We start from the raw sequence: 17925 nt of genomic DNA on the forward strand, positions 1-17925 counted from the left end.
ATCAGAACTAGATGACAGTTTACAAAATGTGGTTGGTTTACAAACATAAGAAGAGTATAATTCATGCTACAATACACAATATTCTCTATATGGGTATTGAATTACTGCATTTACAAAATAGCAGTTACAGGATTCTCAATTATGATTGCACATACACTATATTCTCACACACATGCACACACATATCAACCAGTAGTCATTTTGAGGTAAACATCACATTATGTTGCTTGTGTCAACTGACTACATAATTTGTTATTTAGCTGATAGTTATTTGTTATTTAGCTGACACTTTTATCCAAAGTGACTTACGGTTGATTCGAATAAGCAGGGGAGAATCCCCCTGGAGCAATGTAGGGTTAGGTGTAGCCTTGCTCAAGGGCCCAACAGCTGTGCAGATCTCATTGTGGCTTCAGCCACCAACCATCCAGGTCCTAGTCATGTATCACTAGGCTACTAACTGCCTTAAAGGCTAATACAATACAATTATCTCAGGAGCTTTGTTCATAGACTTGTTCATAGATAGTCCCATCACGCTCCACCTCGAGAACGGTGGAAACAAGTAGTCTCACAAACACATAGTGTAGTGGTTAAGGTAAATGACTGGGACCAGTGGTTCGATCCCCGGTGTAGCCACAATAAGATCCGCACAGCCGTTGGGCCCTTGAGCAAGGTCCTTAACCCTGTATTGCTCCAGGGGAGGATTGTCTCCTGCTTAGTCTAATCAACTGTAAGTCATGTTGGATAAAGGCGTCAACCAAATGACATGTAATGTAATGGTTCTGCGTTCTCGCGTTCCTTGGATCCATCAGTGTACCGCGCATGTACCGCAGATGCGCCGTGTTAGCGCTGATGCGTTGTGTTAGCGCATATGCGTCGTTTTATCGCAGATGCGTCGTGTTAGCGCAGATGCGTTGCGTTAGCACAGATGCGTTGTGTTAGCACAGATACGTTGTGTTAGCGCAAATGCGTTGTCTTAGCGCAGATGCGTTGTGTTAGCGCAGATGTGTTGTGTTAGCGCAGATGTGTTGTGTTAGTGAAGAAGTGTTGTGTTAGCACTGATGCGTTGTGTTAGCACATATGCGTCGTGTTAGCACTGATGCGTCTTGTTAGCGCATATGCGTCGTTTTATCGCAGATGCGTCGTTTTATCGCAGATGCGTGGTGTTAGCGCAGATGCTTTGCGTTAGCACAGATGCGCTGTGTTAGCGCAGATGCGTTGTGTTAGCGCAGATACAGTGTGTTAGCGCAGATGCGTTGCGTTAGCACAGATGCGCTGTGTTAGCGCAGATGCGTTGTGTTAGCACAGATGTGTTGCGTTAGCGGGAACACGGCTGAGAGTGTCTTCGTCTCCAGGTTCCCGCTGGTCAGTGAGAACGCTCCTGTGGGAACAGTGGTCGGGGTCATCCTGGCTGTTGCAGTGAACCAGACCATCGTCTACTCCATCGTGGGCGGGAACGAGGAAGGTGAGCCCCGGAAGGCCCTTAATGACCGAGCCACACTTTCTCCTCTCCTGTTCATTACTACTCTTCCATATGACTAGATTTTATATTCAATTCCTTTCAAGTTCAATGTTTAATACTGTCTAATGAGGCAAAAACTGAAACTAGAATTAGCATTTTATCAATTGTGTTTTTACATGCAGTAAGCGTGCATTTCACATATGTTCCAACTTTGATTTGCACTTCATTGTAACTTGCAGTGTCTGGATAAGAGCGTCTGCTAAATGCCTGTAATGTAATGTAATGTAACTTAGCAGTTTGCATACGTCTTAGTTCTTCGAGTATTTGCGTGTCCGTTGTTTTGTTTTTTTCTTCTCAGAACTGCAGGATACATAATGCTTCAGTACTAAATTGGTCAGGGAGTCCCTTTGCTAACTGTGACCAGCGTTAATCATTTTGGTTGACTGTGTAATTAGCTTAGCTAAACTAATTTGGATGATCAGTCATGCTTTCTCTTTTTTTTCCAGAAACCGCAGTCTGTTTACTATGAAATATTCAGGCCGCGTGCGCTTAGCCAGCCATCGCCTCGGTAACAGCAGCACCGAGGGGCGCCTTCTCCAAAGCCACCATCCGACCAAATTTAGTCAGACAGGATTTTCATATCCGCGCCGTCAATCTCGGGCTCCCTCGGACCCCATCGCGCCCCCTCTCCCGCTGCTCCTAATCTGGGCATTTTCTCCTCAGAACACCCCTGTGCAAACCACACAGCCGTATGCAAATGAGTGCAGCCGGTTACCTAGCGCAGGCTGCCCGCGCTCACGGACGGGCTCTCTGAGAGAGGGGCCCAGAGTCCCTGCCTGAGAGAGGGGCTCAGAGCCCCGGCGTTATCCCTCAGATGTGGCTCCACGGCAGGCTGTTACCCGTTTCTCCTCCTCTGATTCTCCGTCCTTCCTCTGAGAAATGTCAGACGCTGTCATGTTTTTAAGGGATCGCACGCTCACTGATCTTTCCGTCGGGTTCCGCCATTCAGCGCAAAGCACATTTAGTTCTTTTTTTTAAGTCCCACCAAAAGGGTATTTCTGTCTCAACAATCTCCATTTATTTTTGCAGAAAAAAAGCACTGCGGCCCGTGCAATCAGTAACTATGGTGAAGTAAAGTCATGCTAGGGGCGATGATTTTATTTTGTTTCATTATTGTTATTGGAGACATTATTCATACTGTACATAGCGGAAAGGCCAGTGGAAAGGCTATCGCTAGGTAACAGGAACTTGGCAGGTAAAGTAAGCCTCTTCTCCGCTCAAAGCCCGAGCCAGAAAAACACTATTGATTTCCGCTTTCCTAAAGGCCAGAGACGACCAGTGCCTCTGAGCGTGCGACAGGGAGGGGCTGCGGTATTTACGACGCCCCCGCAGAAGTTGTGAAGGCGCGAGACTTCAGGCTCTGGGGCGTCTGCGGCAAGCTGACGGCTGACGCGATGCTTTCGTTTATCGTTTTCTTTCAGGCCACTTTGTGGTGAACAACGTCACCGGGGTCATCTCCACCGCCAAGCCCCTGGATTACGAGAACATCACCGAGTACGTGCTCCGGGTGCAGGCCGACTCCATGGCCATCGCCTTGTCCAACTTCAACGTGGCGTCCAAAAGTAAGCTGCCGTACACATCCGTCATCTTCTGATGCAGCGGTCCAAGGGTTTCACTGGACGTCTTTCAATAATGAGTCCCCATTCTGCATTCTCACTTTTAGAAAAATCATGCCAGCAGTCTGACCGGAAAGTTCTGCCATCTGTGTTTTGTATTCCGTTACTTTGTAGCCAATGTGGTTGGTATAATTAGATAAACTTCAGCCTGGTTTATAATCACTGAGTTCTGGATTAGAATTAATTGAACACACTTTAGCACATTACGTCGCTTTGGATAAAAAGCGTCTGCTAAATAAAATGTACAGTAAAATGTAATGTAATTACTCAAAGTAATTACTGGAAAGTATGTGCTTGCACAGTTCTGTGATAAAAAGTGCTCTGTGTTTTTATGTGAAAGGACTCACAGTGTCCTTCCCATGTAGCGAATGCGTGAAGACATGGAGGTGAAGGAGAACTGTAGCGCTCTGAGCTCCAGTGGCTCGTAGTGTATCTGCTGAAAGAAAAGCACACATCTGTCCACAGTAAAAAGCCTCAGGCTCCATTTTCACAGATGCTTCCAGACACAAAACAAAGGCCAATACGGGGTTATTTAGACCTCAGAGGCGTTACAGGCATTTGGCAGACGCTCTTATCCACAGCAACGTACAGCAAAGTCCATTACCATAAACAGAGAAGATGTATTTAGCAAACAATTTATTTAGCAAACACGCGGGCAGGTACTAGTTGCACAGTAGTAGCCAGGTGAGAAATTCTCAGGGGGGTTGACGGACTCATCTCATTGGAGGAAGAGGTGACGTTGCAGTCTCCTAGTTTAAGGGTACAGGCGGGACCCCCCTGCCGTTCTCGAGCACGGAGAACCCCCCGCTCGCTTTCATTCCAGCAGTGTGAAGACCATGTTTTCCCGCCTCGCCGGCTGCTTCCTCACCAGTAATGGTGGGTTATGATGAAGTGATAACTCTCACTTGTAGTTATTACCGCTGACCGCATGGGCCCCGCGCCTGTCCCCGTATCTGTCCCCGTGTCTGTCCCCGTATCTGTCCCGGGCAGAGCGGAGAGAGGAGAAAGAGGAGCAGGTTCTCCGGTGTCTGCTCCCCAGGGCAAGGTTGCGGCAGTTTTGCGTCTTGATAAATTGCATTGTGTTCACCGTATTCCCTACGCGGGCTCTTGGGCCCAGACCTCATGACTTATAATTTTCAAATGAACTCTGCGCAGAAACTTGGCTCTTGACAGCGCACACGCATGCTGTAACCTGCAGTGCAGGGGTGCGTCAAACATTTCTGCATCCTGTAATATGCACACGCTAACTCACAATGAGATTCACCTGTTACACAGTCATTTCACTTTCATCATGTATACTTTATCTACGATATTTGTTATGTTCTATTTATATTTTGTTGTTTTATTTGCAGCAAACACGGGTACGGTGTTCGTCTTTGTTCAGGATGAGAACGACCATCGCCCCGTGTTCACCCGTCAGCTGTACCTCGGCGGGGTGGCAGAGGACACAAAGACCTTCTCCTCCGTGCTCCGGGTCAATGTAAGAGACACCTTGGGCTCCTTCCAGTGCTCATCTCACCTCCGCCTTCCTTTCCTTGCCTCCTTTCCTTGCTCCTTGCTCCACCCACCCGGGGAGGCAAGGAAAGGAAGCCAGAAAAGGAGGTGAAGACGGGGAAAATGCTCCTGAAAATGCTCCTTCATACGTCAGTTTGACATCAGTTACAGATGTGCCAGATGCGTGGCAGATGGAGAGAGGTGGATCCACAGGTTGATCATTTATATGTCACGCTTTCTGAAAAAAATATTTCCAAAAGAATGCACTCGTGTTTCCTTGCTCAAGAAATCTTTGGGAGCCTCCTAGCTCCTGACACCTTGAAGGAACATTTAAGGGATTGGAATTTCCGTAAAGATGGCGGACCTTTCAGGTCAGGAAAGGAACAAGGAGACAGTGAAGGATAAAATAAGCGATTGGAATGAGCCCCATTACCACTGGATCCTGGCATTGCTGAAGAAGGGGTCCTGCATTTTTGTTCAGGCATTGCGCCGACACTCCAGAGACCTAGAGGATTGTGTGCAAAAGGTTAGCCAATGGGCAGAGAGCCCTTTAACAAAGTTAAACACTCATCGCAAGAGTCCCAACACAAACCGGTAACATAAAGTTCAGTGCCACAGCAGGTGCTAGAGGGAGATTAGGGATATTGTGCATTACGCAATGAATGTATTTGAGGGTAAAGTAGAGTGTGTAATTTATTAAAACTGCTCAGCCTTCAGAGTCTGTTGAGCCGAGGTGTAGTTTTGAAGAGGTGAGATTTGCGGGAAGGGCCAGAAGTGGCAGAGCTGTGGTTCTTTTACGTGCTAGATTCTGAACAGATCTCTAATTAGTACATGTCAGCTCTGGTCCCATAAAGTCTCATAAAGTTTTTATTTCTGTGAGCTCCTGGGAGCTGGTGTGAGGTACAGCATTGGGGTCTGGTGTCTGTGTCATTCAGCTCTTTGCCTCAGAAGAACAGAGGCAGGCTTTCACAGAGGAAGTGCTTTATTAAAGATGCCCTGGGTTGGGACCATCGCTGGCTGGAGTGTTCTAGCTGCCTAGCCTCATTAGTGCATGTCTGTGTGTGTGTGTCTGTGTCCGCATGTGTTTATGTCTGTGTCTGTGTGTGTGTGTGTTTCTGGCTGTGTGTGTGTGAGTGTGCATGTGTGTGTCTGCCTGTGTTTGTGTGTCTGTGTGTGTGTGTGTGTGTGTGTGTGTCTGTATGTATGTGTGTATGTCTGTGTCTGTGTGAGTGTGTGTGTGCTGGTTTTGCATTGGTGGTATTTGGCCTTAGTGTTTTTGAAGATCAGACACAACCTGTTTTGTTAAACAAGGGGATTAACAACAGACAACTCACATGGTCTTTGTTTCCACCTACTTTACTTACTGCAGGGATACCAAATGCCCTACATTAATGAGGATACATTCATTAGATTAATACATAACAGTCTAGAAGAGACAGAGGCATTGTTCACTCCCCTCCAAGCAATCTGAAGCTCCTGATTCTGTTCCCTTCATCTTCAAGAGATGGCTGCCATTTCTGATTCTGAAAACGGTCTCAGAGTAAAAGTCATTATGTTTGAATGTTCTTCCAGGTGTCCCCTGAAACCATCTTAGAGCAACAAAATTCCAGTCTCCTATTCAGTAACAAGTGGCTCTGCTAATGTTGGGCCTTTTTCCTGTAACTTTGTTGTAATATGGCCTTGTTCCTGCAACTTTGTTTTAGTATGGCCTTGTTCCTGCAACTTTGTTGTAGTATGACCTTGTTCCTGTAACTTTGTTGTAGTTGGGCCTTGCTCCTGTAAATTTGTTGTAGTATAGCCTTGTTCCTGTAACTGTGTTGTAGTTGGGCCTTGTTCACCTAACCTAACTGTGGTTGGGCCTTGTTCCTGTAGCTCTCCTGTTTTGGGCCTTGCTCCTGTAGATTTGCTGGAAGTTTTTAAAAGTCTTAAAAATGGAAATACTCTAGGTGGGAGGACATATCTTAGTTTTGAGAAGGTGTATTGAAATCTCTTGCATATATCGATTTGTGTGAAAGAAAACATTTGAACTGCAAAAAAGCAGATGTTGACTGAAACTGAAAGATAACTGAGGAATTGAAAATATGAAAATTTTAGGAAAATGTGTGGAAGAGAGATATAAAGATAAAAATGGTGCATTAAATACAAGAATAGAACGTGTGTGTGTGTGTGGTTCAGTGATAAAATCAATTAAAAAATTATATTCTGTGGGTTGTATTGGACATCGAAGTAAGAATGAGTTTCACAGCATCTTCTAAGAGCCTGAGGCATTCGGACGATTAATGGTTGTCGAAATCCTGAGATAAGATTTTTTTTCCAATGGGCTCAACACACTTCCATACTGAGCGCTTGACAGAAAAGTTCTCTGACAAATAGTTTTTCTACATTGTATGGCAATTGGAGGTTGTTATCAAGGTTGTGGTTTGAGTGTGTTGGGGGGGGTGGATTCTCAGAGATTTCATGTTCATATATTTTTTGAAGGCTTTGCTGATCTGTTGATATTTTACAGAGTAAAGGTCTTGGAAATGTTTGTTTCTTTAAGGGTCTCAATGTGGCTTATGCCTTATAGTTTCCGGATTTGAAAGGAGACCCGTACTGCACTGAGCCCGGCAGGAGAGAGTGGAGACATTGTGCTTCTCACCAGGCTGATAATACTGCAGAGTCGTGTACTTTTATTGGGTCCTGTTCTCGGTCACTGAAGGCAAGCATGGCGCTGTTTAACAAAGAGCCGGGATGCTGTCTACAAAGGTTATTTCTGTCAGACATGGCAACACGCATGTGTGAGCATTGGCACAACATACAGGCACACACACACACACACACACACACAGTGAGATAATCTCCAAATAACATCTGCAGTACAAAGCATGGGGCACTGCATTGAATCTACCGATTCACCCTCCCCCACGTCAGACACTGTTTAGCTCATTCACATGAAAAGTTAAAGTAAATAAGTGGCCTAGGTGGTGGTGTCTTGCATTTTAATGGCAACATTATCATAGCAAGAGCAACTTTCTTCCTGCCTTGGGCCAAATTAACTGAGTTTAGCAGGCATGCCAGTGACTGAATCTCCTCTTATTCTCCTGCTGGCATTAAACAATGGACTCCAGCTTCTAGCTCCATACTGTAGCTACCTAAACCTGGGTCAAATATGTATTTGAAATACTAATGGCATTGTGCTATTTTCAAGTGAAAGTATTTATTTAGATAGACTATACTGGAACCTTACAATGTTCATTGTTAAATCAGCACCCATGGAGTACTTTTAATCCCTCCTGGATCATATAATCTCTATTAGATTTAAATGAACGCTAACGGTGTTACTGTGTGTACATACATTTGCTGATTAATCTTATCCTTAATATCCCTCTTGCACTCTTATATGGCGGTAAAATTTTAAAACACCTATTCAAACCCCCTGGGATTGTCTAACCAAAGCGTACAAGTACAGTACAGTATGTGAAAGAAGTATTCTGTAGGAATGCTTATACTGTGTGTGTAAAGTATTTTATTTCAAATATTTGACCCAGATATCAGACACAAAAAAACTATTATCCGCCACAGGATGAGTTCACTATGGAGGTCAAAGGCGATTCTATTGAATCCTACCCATCCATTGCTCTATTGTTCACCTTGTGGGCTGGCTAGGTGCTTATAGGTTCACGCATGTTGCTGGTTGTTTGTATCTCACAAGCCTTTTGTAAATTTCTGCTTGCAGTTGAATAGCTGCTTGTAGCTGTTTTAAGTTATTTTTTCTGTATGAGATGATTACATGTTTCTTTGGATATCACTTGAGCAAAGTGTTACTGTCTGAAGGTGGCTGGTTAAGGATGCCCAGTCATCTGCTCCTGAGTCTCCCACCTCTCAATCTCCCACCAAGCAGCCTTTAGATGTCTATTTGCTTTCAATGCTCTGCTTCTAGCTTATTTAGGGATCTATGGATCAACAGAATCTTCTGATTGGCCAGCACGTATCCACAATAGCTAATGGTAGCAGCAGTGCTGGCAGACCCATTGAGACCGGTACAGGGCAGGTTTCTGTCATTTGGTCTTCACAATTCAGCTCAATTCCCTCACCTCCCTCCTGTGACACGGGAGGGGGGGGGGGGGGGGGGGGGGGAGCTGCGCCTCCTCTTCTGGCAGCTGTCAGACAGGCCCGCCGTGCTCCAGAGGCTGGGAGGCGTTCAGGGCCACGGACCGCCTCGCTCACACAGACGCCCAGATGAGGACGAGCTTGAGCTAGCTCAGCTTTAATTAGCCCAGGTGTGTCCTGTTGATTTCGCCAGGCCCTTTACACAGACTGCTGAGCTTTGAGAAGGAGTGCCTTCCATCGGCAAGGTTTCTGTGACTGATATATATATATTTTTTTATTTTAGTAGCCTCATCAGTCCCTCTATTACATTTTTGTTTAGGTTTTTTTTTTCTTTTTTCTGTGAATACTCATCCAGGGAAAGCTGACAAGCTTTTATAGGCTTATGGTGTTATGGGCAGTCAAATGGCTAACGTTGTCAAGTTGCAGACGATTAATACGGTTGGATGAAATTAAGTTAATTTGGGGTTGAGGTCTCCCCCACAACGTTAGCCGACTCGACTCCTGGTATATCTGAAGATTTGTCTTTAATTTGGGAAAATGAATGATCGGGGTATCACTTCTGCCAGTCTCCCAGCCCACATCTTTTTATCATTTTTGAAATATAAAAATCTCTTTGCTGACAAAATCTCTAGCTATAATTAATCAGTCTGTATTTTGATATCACTTTCAAAGTTGTATGCATTTCAGATTTTGGGCTTGCATGTTTGAAATAGTTATGTGTACTGACTGCTCTTCCATCAGAACCGTTTTCAACAAATTTGGTTTCCTAGAACTATGAGAAGGCAGTTTTTACCTGTTGCCTCCAGCGGTTACTGTAAATAATTGGTGCAATCAGAGAAGCGGCCTTGATAAATCACATCTCATGGCTAATACACCTATTTTACTCTCTGCCCTCCCAAACATTTATCACACATGCATTTCTAGCTCCTCAAATTAGCTACATGTGTGTTTTGACCAATGCAAACTAAGAAACCCATTTCCCAACCCCAAAAGGAATCCCACCTTCGCAGATACCAAAAGTAACAGTTCTGCAAAGTAAGATCTCTGTGGCCCCGTAAAGCCATGATAACCCTGTCTCAGTGTTAAGCAGCTGCATTGTCTGGGTGAGAGACGGTCCCTGCACCGTCTCACTGCTCTGAATGAGTGCATTGGCACAGACTGTGGAACTTTTGTCCAGCGCTCTCTTACGGGGACATGTGAACGCGTGCACGCGAATGTTAATGCGTCTTGAGGGGAACATTCTCATCCTTACTTTGCTGAGGCAGCGACATTGCGCACACTGCTTCTCGCTTCCAGCTCAGGGTTACTGAGGTAAGCCTGTGTTGCCTTGTGTTGTTCGTCTGTGACCAGGTGACCTGCGTGTCCCCGTTCCCATTCTGTACCCAAAGATACATAATTTGTCTGGGTAAGTAGAAGGGCATTTGGCTATTCATGCATTTGCAGCTCAATACTTCATTATTTAGATAATTTGCTTCTCCGACTGAGAATGTAAAGAATTCCTCTGAGGCCTGGTAACCTGACATTTCCGGTTCATTGTTATTATAAAGGCTTTGTGTTCCCCCTGGCGGTTTCTTGTACTGTTTAACCTCATTGCAATTGTTCCTCTACCAAACTAGGCTGAGACTTGTTTGCCAAGATCTCCACTGATAATCCTCAGTGCTGAAGGAAATGGCATTGTCAAGATGGATTAGAACTTTGTGGCGATGTTGAGTATCTTTGTCCCCCTTGAACACTGAGGTCTTTGATTTGTTTTGGTAGAGAGAAGTAGAGGCTCCACTGGGTGTGCGGGGGAACGCTATGGCGATCTTTATATAGATTTAAACAAGCAGCTCAGCGCACCACAGATTCGGCTAATCTACCTTCAAATCCCTCTGTAAATAGTTTGCAAGAAATAAAAAGATTTAATTCAAACTGTGACAGTGTTGAGACTTGGATGTGCTCGGGTTCTTTTTTAGGCAAAGCAATTAGTGGAGAATGTTAACAGCTGCATTTCATTGTGTTTCCCAATCAGATTTTATAAGTTTTTGTTGCTTGTTTGAGATGCTTATTAAACAGATATGCAGATGTTTCCATTTCCGTTAATTGGGCGAATGTTAAATGGATTATTGCAAATTGTGAATTTAATCCCCCACCTTGAGTATATTGAGTTATTATTTACATTACAACTAGGTAGGTAAACTGAAAACACAGTTCTCTTTTTCAGCAATGATGGCTATAGGAAATGGAATGGATTGTGCAGCCAGTAAGTGGGGGGTGATTAGGTAGCCTGATACAGTATAGAGAACCAATCTTGTGGGGAATTTGACCAGGACTCCAAGGTTAAGGTCTCTACATTTCTAGTAGTACCGAGTGTTCTTTAATGACCACAGTGAGTCAGAACCTTGGTTTATCATCTCATCTAAAGGAAGGCACCTTCTACAGCACTACAGCGTTCCTATCCTATTTGATCCAGAGGGAAGATTGCCCCCTACTGGCCCACTTAAGAAGGGTGCTGCAGTTTCACAGAGCACTGAGACTGAGCCGCATGTGGGCTTAATTTATAGGGGAATATATTGAATGGTAATCATCCCTGGGCATGTATTAAAATATCTCATTTGTGTTAATGACAGAGCAACTGAAGGACTTGCCGCTGTGTGCAAGCCTCTCTGCACACTTGCTCCCAGGCCTTGAAACCCTTATAAATCAATGTCACCGCAGAAGCAGCTGGATGTTGAAGCTGACTGAGACAGAGACAGAGACAGAGACAGAGAGAGAGAGAGAGAGAGAGAGAGAGAGAGAGAGAGAGACAGCGCAGCTTCTGCACAGTCACGTTATCAACCAAAGCTCAAAGTCTCCCCCTAATGGCAGAGCCCAAGTATTACAATTCAAAATTGAGAAGAAATGAATTCTCTTTGCAGGGAGATGTGTGTGTGTGTGCGTGTGTGTGTGCATATGTGTCTGTGTGCGTGTGTGTGTGTGCGTGCGTGTGTGTGCGTGCGTGCATCCGTGTGTGTGAGTGCATGTGTTTCTGCGTGTGCGTGCGTGTGTGCACATTTCCCTGATTGTTATTCCTTACTGTTTTTACCTCTGTACGCAGGCCACGGACAAGGACACAGGGAACTACAGTGCCATGCTGTACAAACTGATAATCCCCCCCACCATCGACAGCCAGGACGCCTTCGTGATCGAGAAGTACACCGGCATCATCAAGAGCGCCATCGTGTACAGAAACATGCGCCGGTCCTACTTCGAGTTCGAAGTCGTCGCCACGGACGACTACGGGGCCGGTCTGAGCAGCAGCGCAGATGTCGTGGTGAGTTAACCTCTTCCTCTTCCTCCCTCTCCACTGCCTGGCACAGCTCCCGCCATTTTCTGGCCTGTCATCCACTGCAATCTGCCTTTTCTGTGTGCTTTTGCATATCTGATCGACAGATTCAGATCATCTCTGTCAATAATTAAAAAAACACTCACAATTAATTACGTGAAGTTTGCAGTTAATTTGTAGATGCTTTGATGAATTTGGTAATTGTAATATTTTTGTGCTCGATGACATTGGCAGTAGTCCTTACTACAGCAGAATATAAGAAACTTTTGATTGGATGGATAGCAATCAGTTAAATTTTAAAAATTGAAAGCTGGCACGTGGCATGTATGTATGTGCATGTGTGTATATGTTTGTGAGCGTGTGTGTACATTTATGTTTTTCTATGCATATGCAAGTTACAATATTTTCTGCTGTCAAATTCAACAATAACCAAACCCATTGTCCAAGGCAGTAAAGGTGTGAGCAGTAAATTGTATTCTATTCAGTTTAACCAATAAGATCCAGATGAAATGAAATGTTAAGGCTAGTGGCTGAATTTGTGGAACTGGACAGTGGTTAATTAGTTTGCTAATTTCACGGGAGAATTTAATTTCATGGGGACAGCGTGGGGGACCTGACTTCCAGGCATGTCCGGGAGCCATCCCCGGTTACTCATTGAGCCGTTGAAATTAGACACCATTAACTTAGCAAATGGCTACAAGAAAAGAGAGCAATTATTTCCTGGTTGGGGCTTTGGGACTTTAAGCAGGGGAAAATATCGCATTGCATTGTAGATTCAATTCCATTTCATTTCAGTGGGCTGAGAGAATGAATTGAAATTTAATTGACAAATTGAATGGCCTTGATGCTCTTTGAGGACCTCTCACTTTGTGAATTGAATGTTGTTCATTTCGGGAAGTGGGTGTGAGGTGCTGCTCTCTATCGCTGTCAATATCTCTCTTCCTCCCTCTCTTTGTCCCTCACTCTCTCTGCCCCCCCTTCCCCCTCTCTCTCTCTCTGTCTCTCTCTCCCCTCTCTCTCTCTCTCTCTCTCTCTCTCTCTCTCTCTCTCTCTCCCCTCTCTCTCTCTCTCTCAGATCTCTGTGGTGAATCAGCTGGACATGCAGGTGGTGGTGTCCAACGTCCCGCCTGCTGTGGTGGAGGAGAACAAGGAGCAGCTGATTGGGTGAGGAGTCGTGGGCTTTTCCAGAAGAGAGAGAGAGAGAGGGCGAGAGAGGGAGAGAGCGAGAGAGAGAGGGAAAGAGAGAGAGAGAGGGAGAAAAACAGAGAGAGAGGAGACATCTGTCACGCCTTTTTATAGGACATCCTAACCACAATGAGCAGTTTAATTTGCCTGCGTGTGGGTCTGCTGCTCTCCCTCTCTGCCCTGCGTCCCCAGCCTGTCACGCTGCTCCCATTACCGCGGGAGACGGAGGGGTTCCACGCCGTTAGATCCGCTCTGCGATAACGACAGAGGGAATTCACCGCCAGCCTCCGGGCCGCTAACGCGCAGCCCTACGCCTCTCCGAAACGGCCAAACCTCCCCCGGGGGCTGCCAGCCGACAGGCCGCATCGGCCACCCACGGCGCGAGATCGCTGTGCCCCCCCCCAGAGCCCCCCAGTCCCCCCCAGCACTCAGATTAGGCGCCGGACCTCAGGCGTGAGCAGGCAGAATTGCTGCTTATCTCAGTCTTTCTCCCCCGAGGGAAATACCATCAGTCTTAGCGCTCGACTCTTTTTTATCCCCGTTCTCTACTTTTTCCCCGTTTGCCTGAGCAGAAAACTCCCAGCATGCACCAGGCAGCCTGCGACGCTCGTCTGGCCCCGGAGGTGAAGCGGGGACGTAGCGGGGGCTTTGAGCGGTCTCGCCGTCGATGGTCGGTTCAGTGGCCTGGCCTGTTGTTGCCCTTGGTTACGTTTCGAACCGCACGGTACAGCAGAGAATCCGATGGGATCACATTCTTTTCCTGTGTCCGCCACGATTCTGAGCGGTTGCCAGTTCGAGTCAAAGCAAGACCCGGGTGGGCGCTGTACTTTAAGGTTGCATGGGGTCCCATGATGTCGAAGCATTAGAACAGTGTACGTGGTGTAGCCGCGGGGTCCAGTGGGAGGAGAGAGGGTTTGGGTCAGCACCGTGGAGAGAATTTAAGAAGCATGGAGCATGTACGTGGGTGTTCAGTTGAGCTGTTCAGTTTGTTTCAAAGCTTCAGCAGGAAACGACGGCTGCTTAGGAGTCATAGCTAGCACAGAATGTTCTCACAATGTTACTGGAAGGTTTTGTCGATGTAAGAACATTGCCATGACATGGCAGCAATGTTGTGATAATGTTTTGTGTTAGTTGGGCACTTTGTTCCAGCCCCCCACCTACAAAACCTACAATCATTTTGAAATGCTTATGACAAAAGTCTACAGGCAAACTGTCTTTATTGAGATTCCTTATTAATGAAGTAATATGCTTCTTAGGGTTGTATAAAGCATGAATAACATATCATTTAGCATAGTAACTACTTACATAGTAACTACTTTATAAGCAATCCTGTGTTGTACGCAGTGGCAGAACACATTTTGGTTGATGTGTTCTGCCATTGGTTGATTATCCTCTACAAAACAATGGTAGTTGTTAATGAATGTTTTATAAAGTAGTAATATCATGCTTATAAAGGTGTTATGCATGCTTTATGAAGGTTCTTGAAATTAAACCGGATGAGCAAAGACCCCGAGAATGTGTTTAATCTCTCTTCAGTCTTGATAAAAAATTATCCTTAATGGAACGTAAGGAGTGGTGTCTCATTGATATTCCTGAAATTAACTTATCTTGGAGAGATAAACTGATTAGGCTCTTGAAACAAAAAGTGGTTAATTGGGATTTCTTTTTATATTTTAAGGACTTTTACTTCATTAAAAGAATACCCAAATACATTTACATAATATTATTGATACTACCACTCCTAAAGGCCATGATAATAATTTTTGTTACATGTTTGTGTAATTTTGTTTAGCATACATTTAATACATTAACCATGAATTGATTGAATCTATTTAAGATGAACAATCTGTTTTTATCCACAATGATGATGCTCTCTAGTTTTTATTCAGCAGCAGACCTGGGTACACTTTACACTTTACTGAGCCAGTCCAGTCCGGTTTTGGATACACTTTACTGAGCCAGTCCGTTAAATTTAAACCTAGTGAATACTCTCATAAAGTGCAAGCCCCACCTTCTGGTCCTCCTCAATTGCACCAGGCAAGATCAATCGACCACAGAAAAGTTTTTGATTCCAAAACAATTATCCGACCCAGGTCTCGTCTGGCTGACATTTACTCACCACTGAGTATTCTGATGGTTCATTTTGGTGGCCTGTGCCTTTTGGCAAACACAGGATCCTGGAGCGTTATATCCAGGACCAGATCCCGGGGGCCAAAGTGGTGGTGGAGTCCATCGGGGCCCGGCGGCACGGAGACGGGTTCGAGCTGGAGGACTACACCAAATCCGACCTGATGGTGTACGCCATCGACCCTCTGACCAACAGGGCTATATCCCGACAGGAGCTCTTTAAGTAAGCGTGTCCTCCAACTACTTCCCCCAAAGCGACCCTCCTCATGGCCCTTTTATAGAAACATTGGCCCCCTTTCTTCCTCTCAAAGCTGGGGGCCTGACTCAGGGGAGCGCGGAGCCTTAATCCTCTCTATTGAACGAGCCCAGACAAATGCTCTTCCCCAACGCCTTGCCACCAGACGACAATGACACTTTCTAAAGATGGTAATTTATTGGGATTTGACTTCAGAGCATTTTTTTTTTACAATAGCCTTATCCTTAATGGCCACTTTGGAGAAGAGAGCTATTATAATAGCAAACTGATAGCGGCTTGCTTTAAAGAAAGCCAATTTGCACTATAATAGAGGGAGTTAGCAGCCGTGGTCTGCATACCGAGGAGAAACACGTTGTACATCGTATACGCATCGCTGAGGGCCAGGTGACGAGGCACTTTCAGCCCTCCTGCGGTTCCCTTGTGTGACCCTGAATAATTAATAACACGATTCAACAGGAAAGAAAACACAGTTTATTCCAAGAGAGTCACACAGGTATCATAACTGAGCAGTTAAACCTATATCCAGTCATATTAGGCAGTGGAAATAGCCCTCAGATGAGCTCCAGTGTGTCTCTGAAGGTATGATAATGAAGTGCTGATCAATTGGAGATGGGGGTATAGTATAATGCATGGGTCATCAAATCTGCCATTCGAGTTCAAATCCAGCCCTGGTTTTCTGCTCTCCGGGGTAATTAACTGAACAAGTCGTGTTACTGATTGGCCAGTCTGTCTTCACACCTGACTCCCAGGTGAAAGGTTATAAGAACACCAGTTACTTACTTTCTTTCACAACTTTTGCATGTGAATAAACCAAATAATATCCTTGTGTGGGAAGCGTGATAGGTTCAAAAAAATATGTTCCATTGAAAATTCTTAGGGAGTTTATTCACGTACCCAGCATCTGAAGAGATGTATGTACTTGTATTTCAAGTAAGTGTACTGTATGACCCATCTGGATGAATGTAATTGTTGATACTTAGCATAAATAAAGCTGTTATGCAGCGACGCATTAGCATCTTGTGGTTCAGTAAATATTTTAAAAGGGCATTGCTGTCTGAACCCTCTTTTCTCAGTGTTTATTGTTCCTTGGATAAGCACCCGTTTTGCCAGCCAAAACAAACGTGTGTTTTTGGGACGAGTGCCCGGCAGCTGACCCTGCCCCCCTCCCAGGTTTCTGGACGGGAAGCTGCTGGACATTAATAAGGAGTTCCAGCCACACCTGGGTGAGGGCGGCCGCATCCTGGAGATCCGCTCGCCCGACATCGTGGCCAGCGTGAAGAAGGCCGCGCAGGCTGTGGGCTACACCGAGGGGGCGCTGCTCGCCCTGGCCATCATCATCATCCTCCTCTGCATCCCCGCCATCCTCATCGTCATGGTTACCTACAACCAGTGAGTAACAGACGGACAGACGGGGGGGGGGGGGGACAGAGGGAGATCGATCGAGTGCGCTTCAACTCTGTGGGGAGAGAGAGAGAGAATAAGTGAGAGGGGGAGAGAGTTTTGAGTTTCAAGCCGCCATTATTGTGACACTAACACATTGTAACTAAACATCACAGGCCATTTAATGCAGAACGAGAGACAGAGAGAGGGCGAGAGAGATATTGACAGAGACAGAGGGCCAGAGAGATAGAGAGAGACAGATAGACAGATAGAAGGGAGAGATGGAGTGAGAAAGGAGGGGAGAGAGAGGATAAGAGAGGGGTAGAGGCAGAGCGACAGAGAGAAGGATGTGCCCTGAACCCCAGCTGTGGAGAGCTCTCTCTCTCTCTCTCTCTCTCTCTCTCTCTCTCTCTCTTTCTGGCCGTCGTTTGCCACAGAGACCTCTTTGAGGAGCCGGGGCTAATCTTCTAATTGGCACCGCGTTAACACAAATTAATTCATGCGGGGTGTGACAAATGCGGTCGTGGGGGAATTCCCCTGCCCGGGCTGAGATAATCAAGTGGCGTATGGCGGCAGCAAACCTCTGGCGCCGCTAAAGGTGGCAGCCCGAAAGGGGCAGGCGGACAGGCGTGTGAATAGCACGGCCGTCTTCCTCCTGAGACGAGGAGCCTCTCAGAGCCCCAGACATAGCTGAGTGGGAAAGACAAACGATGTTCGCACTTACCTGGGGAGGTAGGATTAAGTGGAGATTATATGACTGTTATTAGCCGTTATCTGTTTATCCATCACTCCCCTGTCTGTCTCGTTATCTGTCAGCCTGTTTATTTATTGAGTTATGAGTTTGCAGCTTACCAATACTCATTTTTGTCAAGTGGGGACAAGTTGCGCGCATTAATGTTAGGGTTTGAATTCCTGGTGGGGTACATCTGTTGGAAAAATTCACTCGCTTAGGAAG

The 17925-nt window shown here is 45.7% G+C and overlaps 1 protein-coding gene across 1 annotated transcript in view; it reads left to right on the forward strand.

Annotated features, from left to right (window-relative positions):
• LOC133118207 (protocadherin-15-like) overlaps nt 1–17925 on the forward strand; it is a 145518-nt gene that overhangs the window by 113105 nt on the left and 14488 nt on the right. Inside the window, exons 23-29 of the mRNA XM_061228017.1 lie at nt 1353–1462; nt 2941–3081; nt 4488–4615; nt 11795–12010; nt 13098–13186; nt 15381–15557; nt 16761–16979. Of these exons, the coding sequence (XP_061084001.1) occupies nt 1353–1462; nt 2941–3081; nt 4488–4615; nt 11795–12010; nt 13098–13186; nt 15381–15557; nt 16761–16979 (1080 nt within the window). The remainder of the gene's footprint in view (nt 1–1352; nt 1463–2940; nt 3082–4487; nt 4616–11794; nt 12011–13097; nt 13187–15380; nt 15558–16760; nt 16980–17925) is intronic.

Source organism: Conger conger, chromosome 18 (genome assembly GCF_963514075.1).
Source record: "Conger conger chromosome 18, fConCon1.1, whole genome shotgun sequence".
Classification (NCBI taxonomy): domain Eukaryota; kingdom Metazoa; phylum Chordata; class Actinopteri; order Anguilliformes; family Congridae; genus Conger; species Conger conger.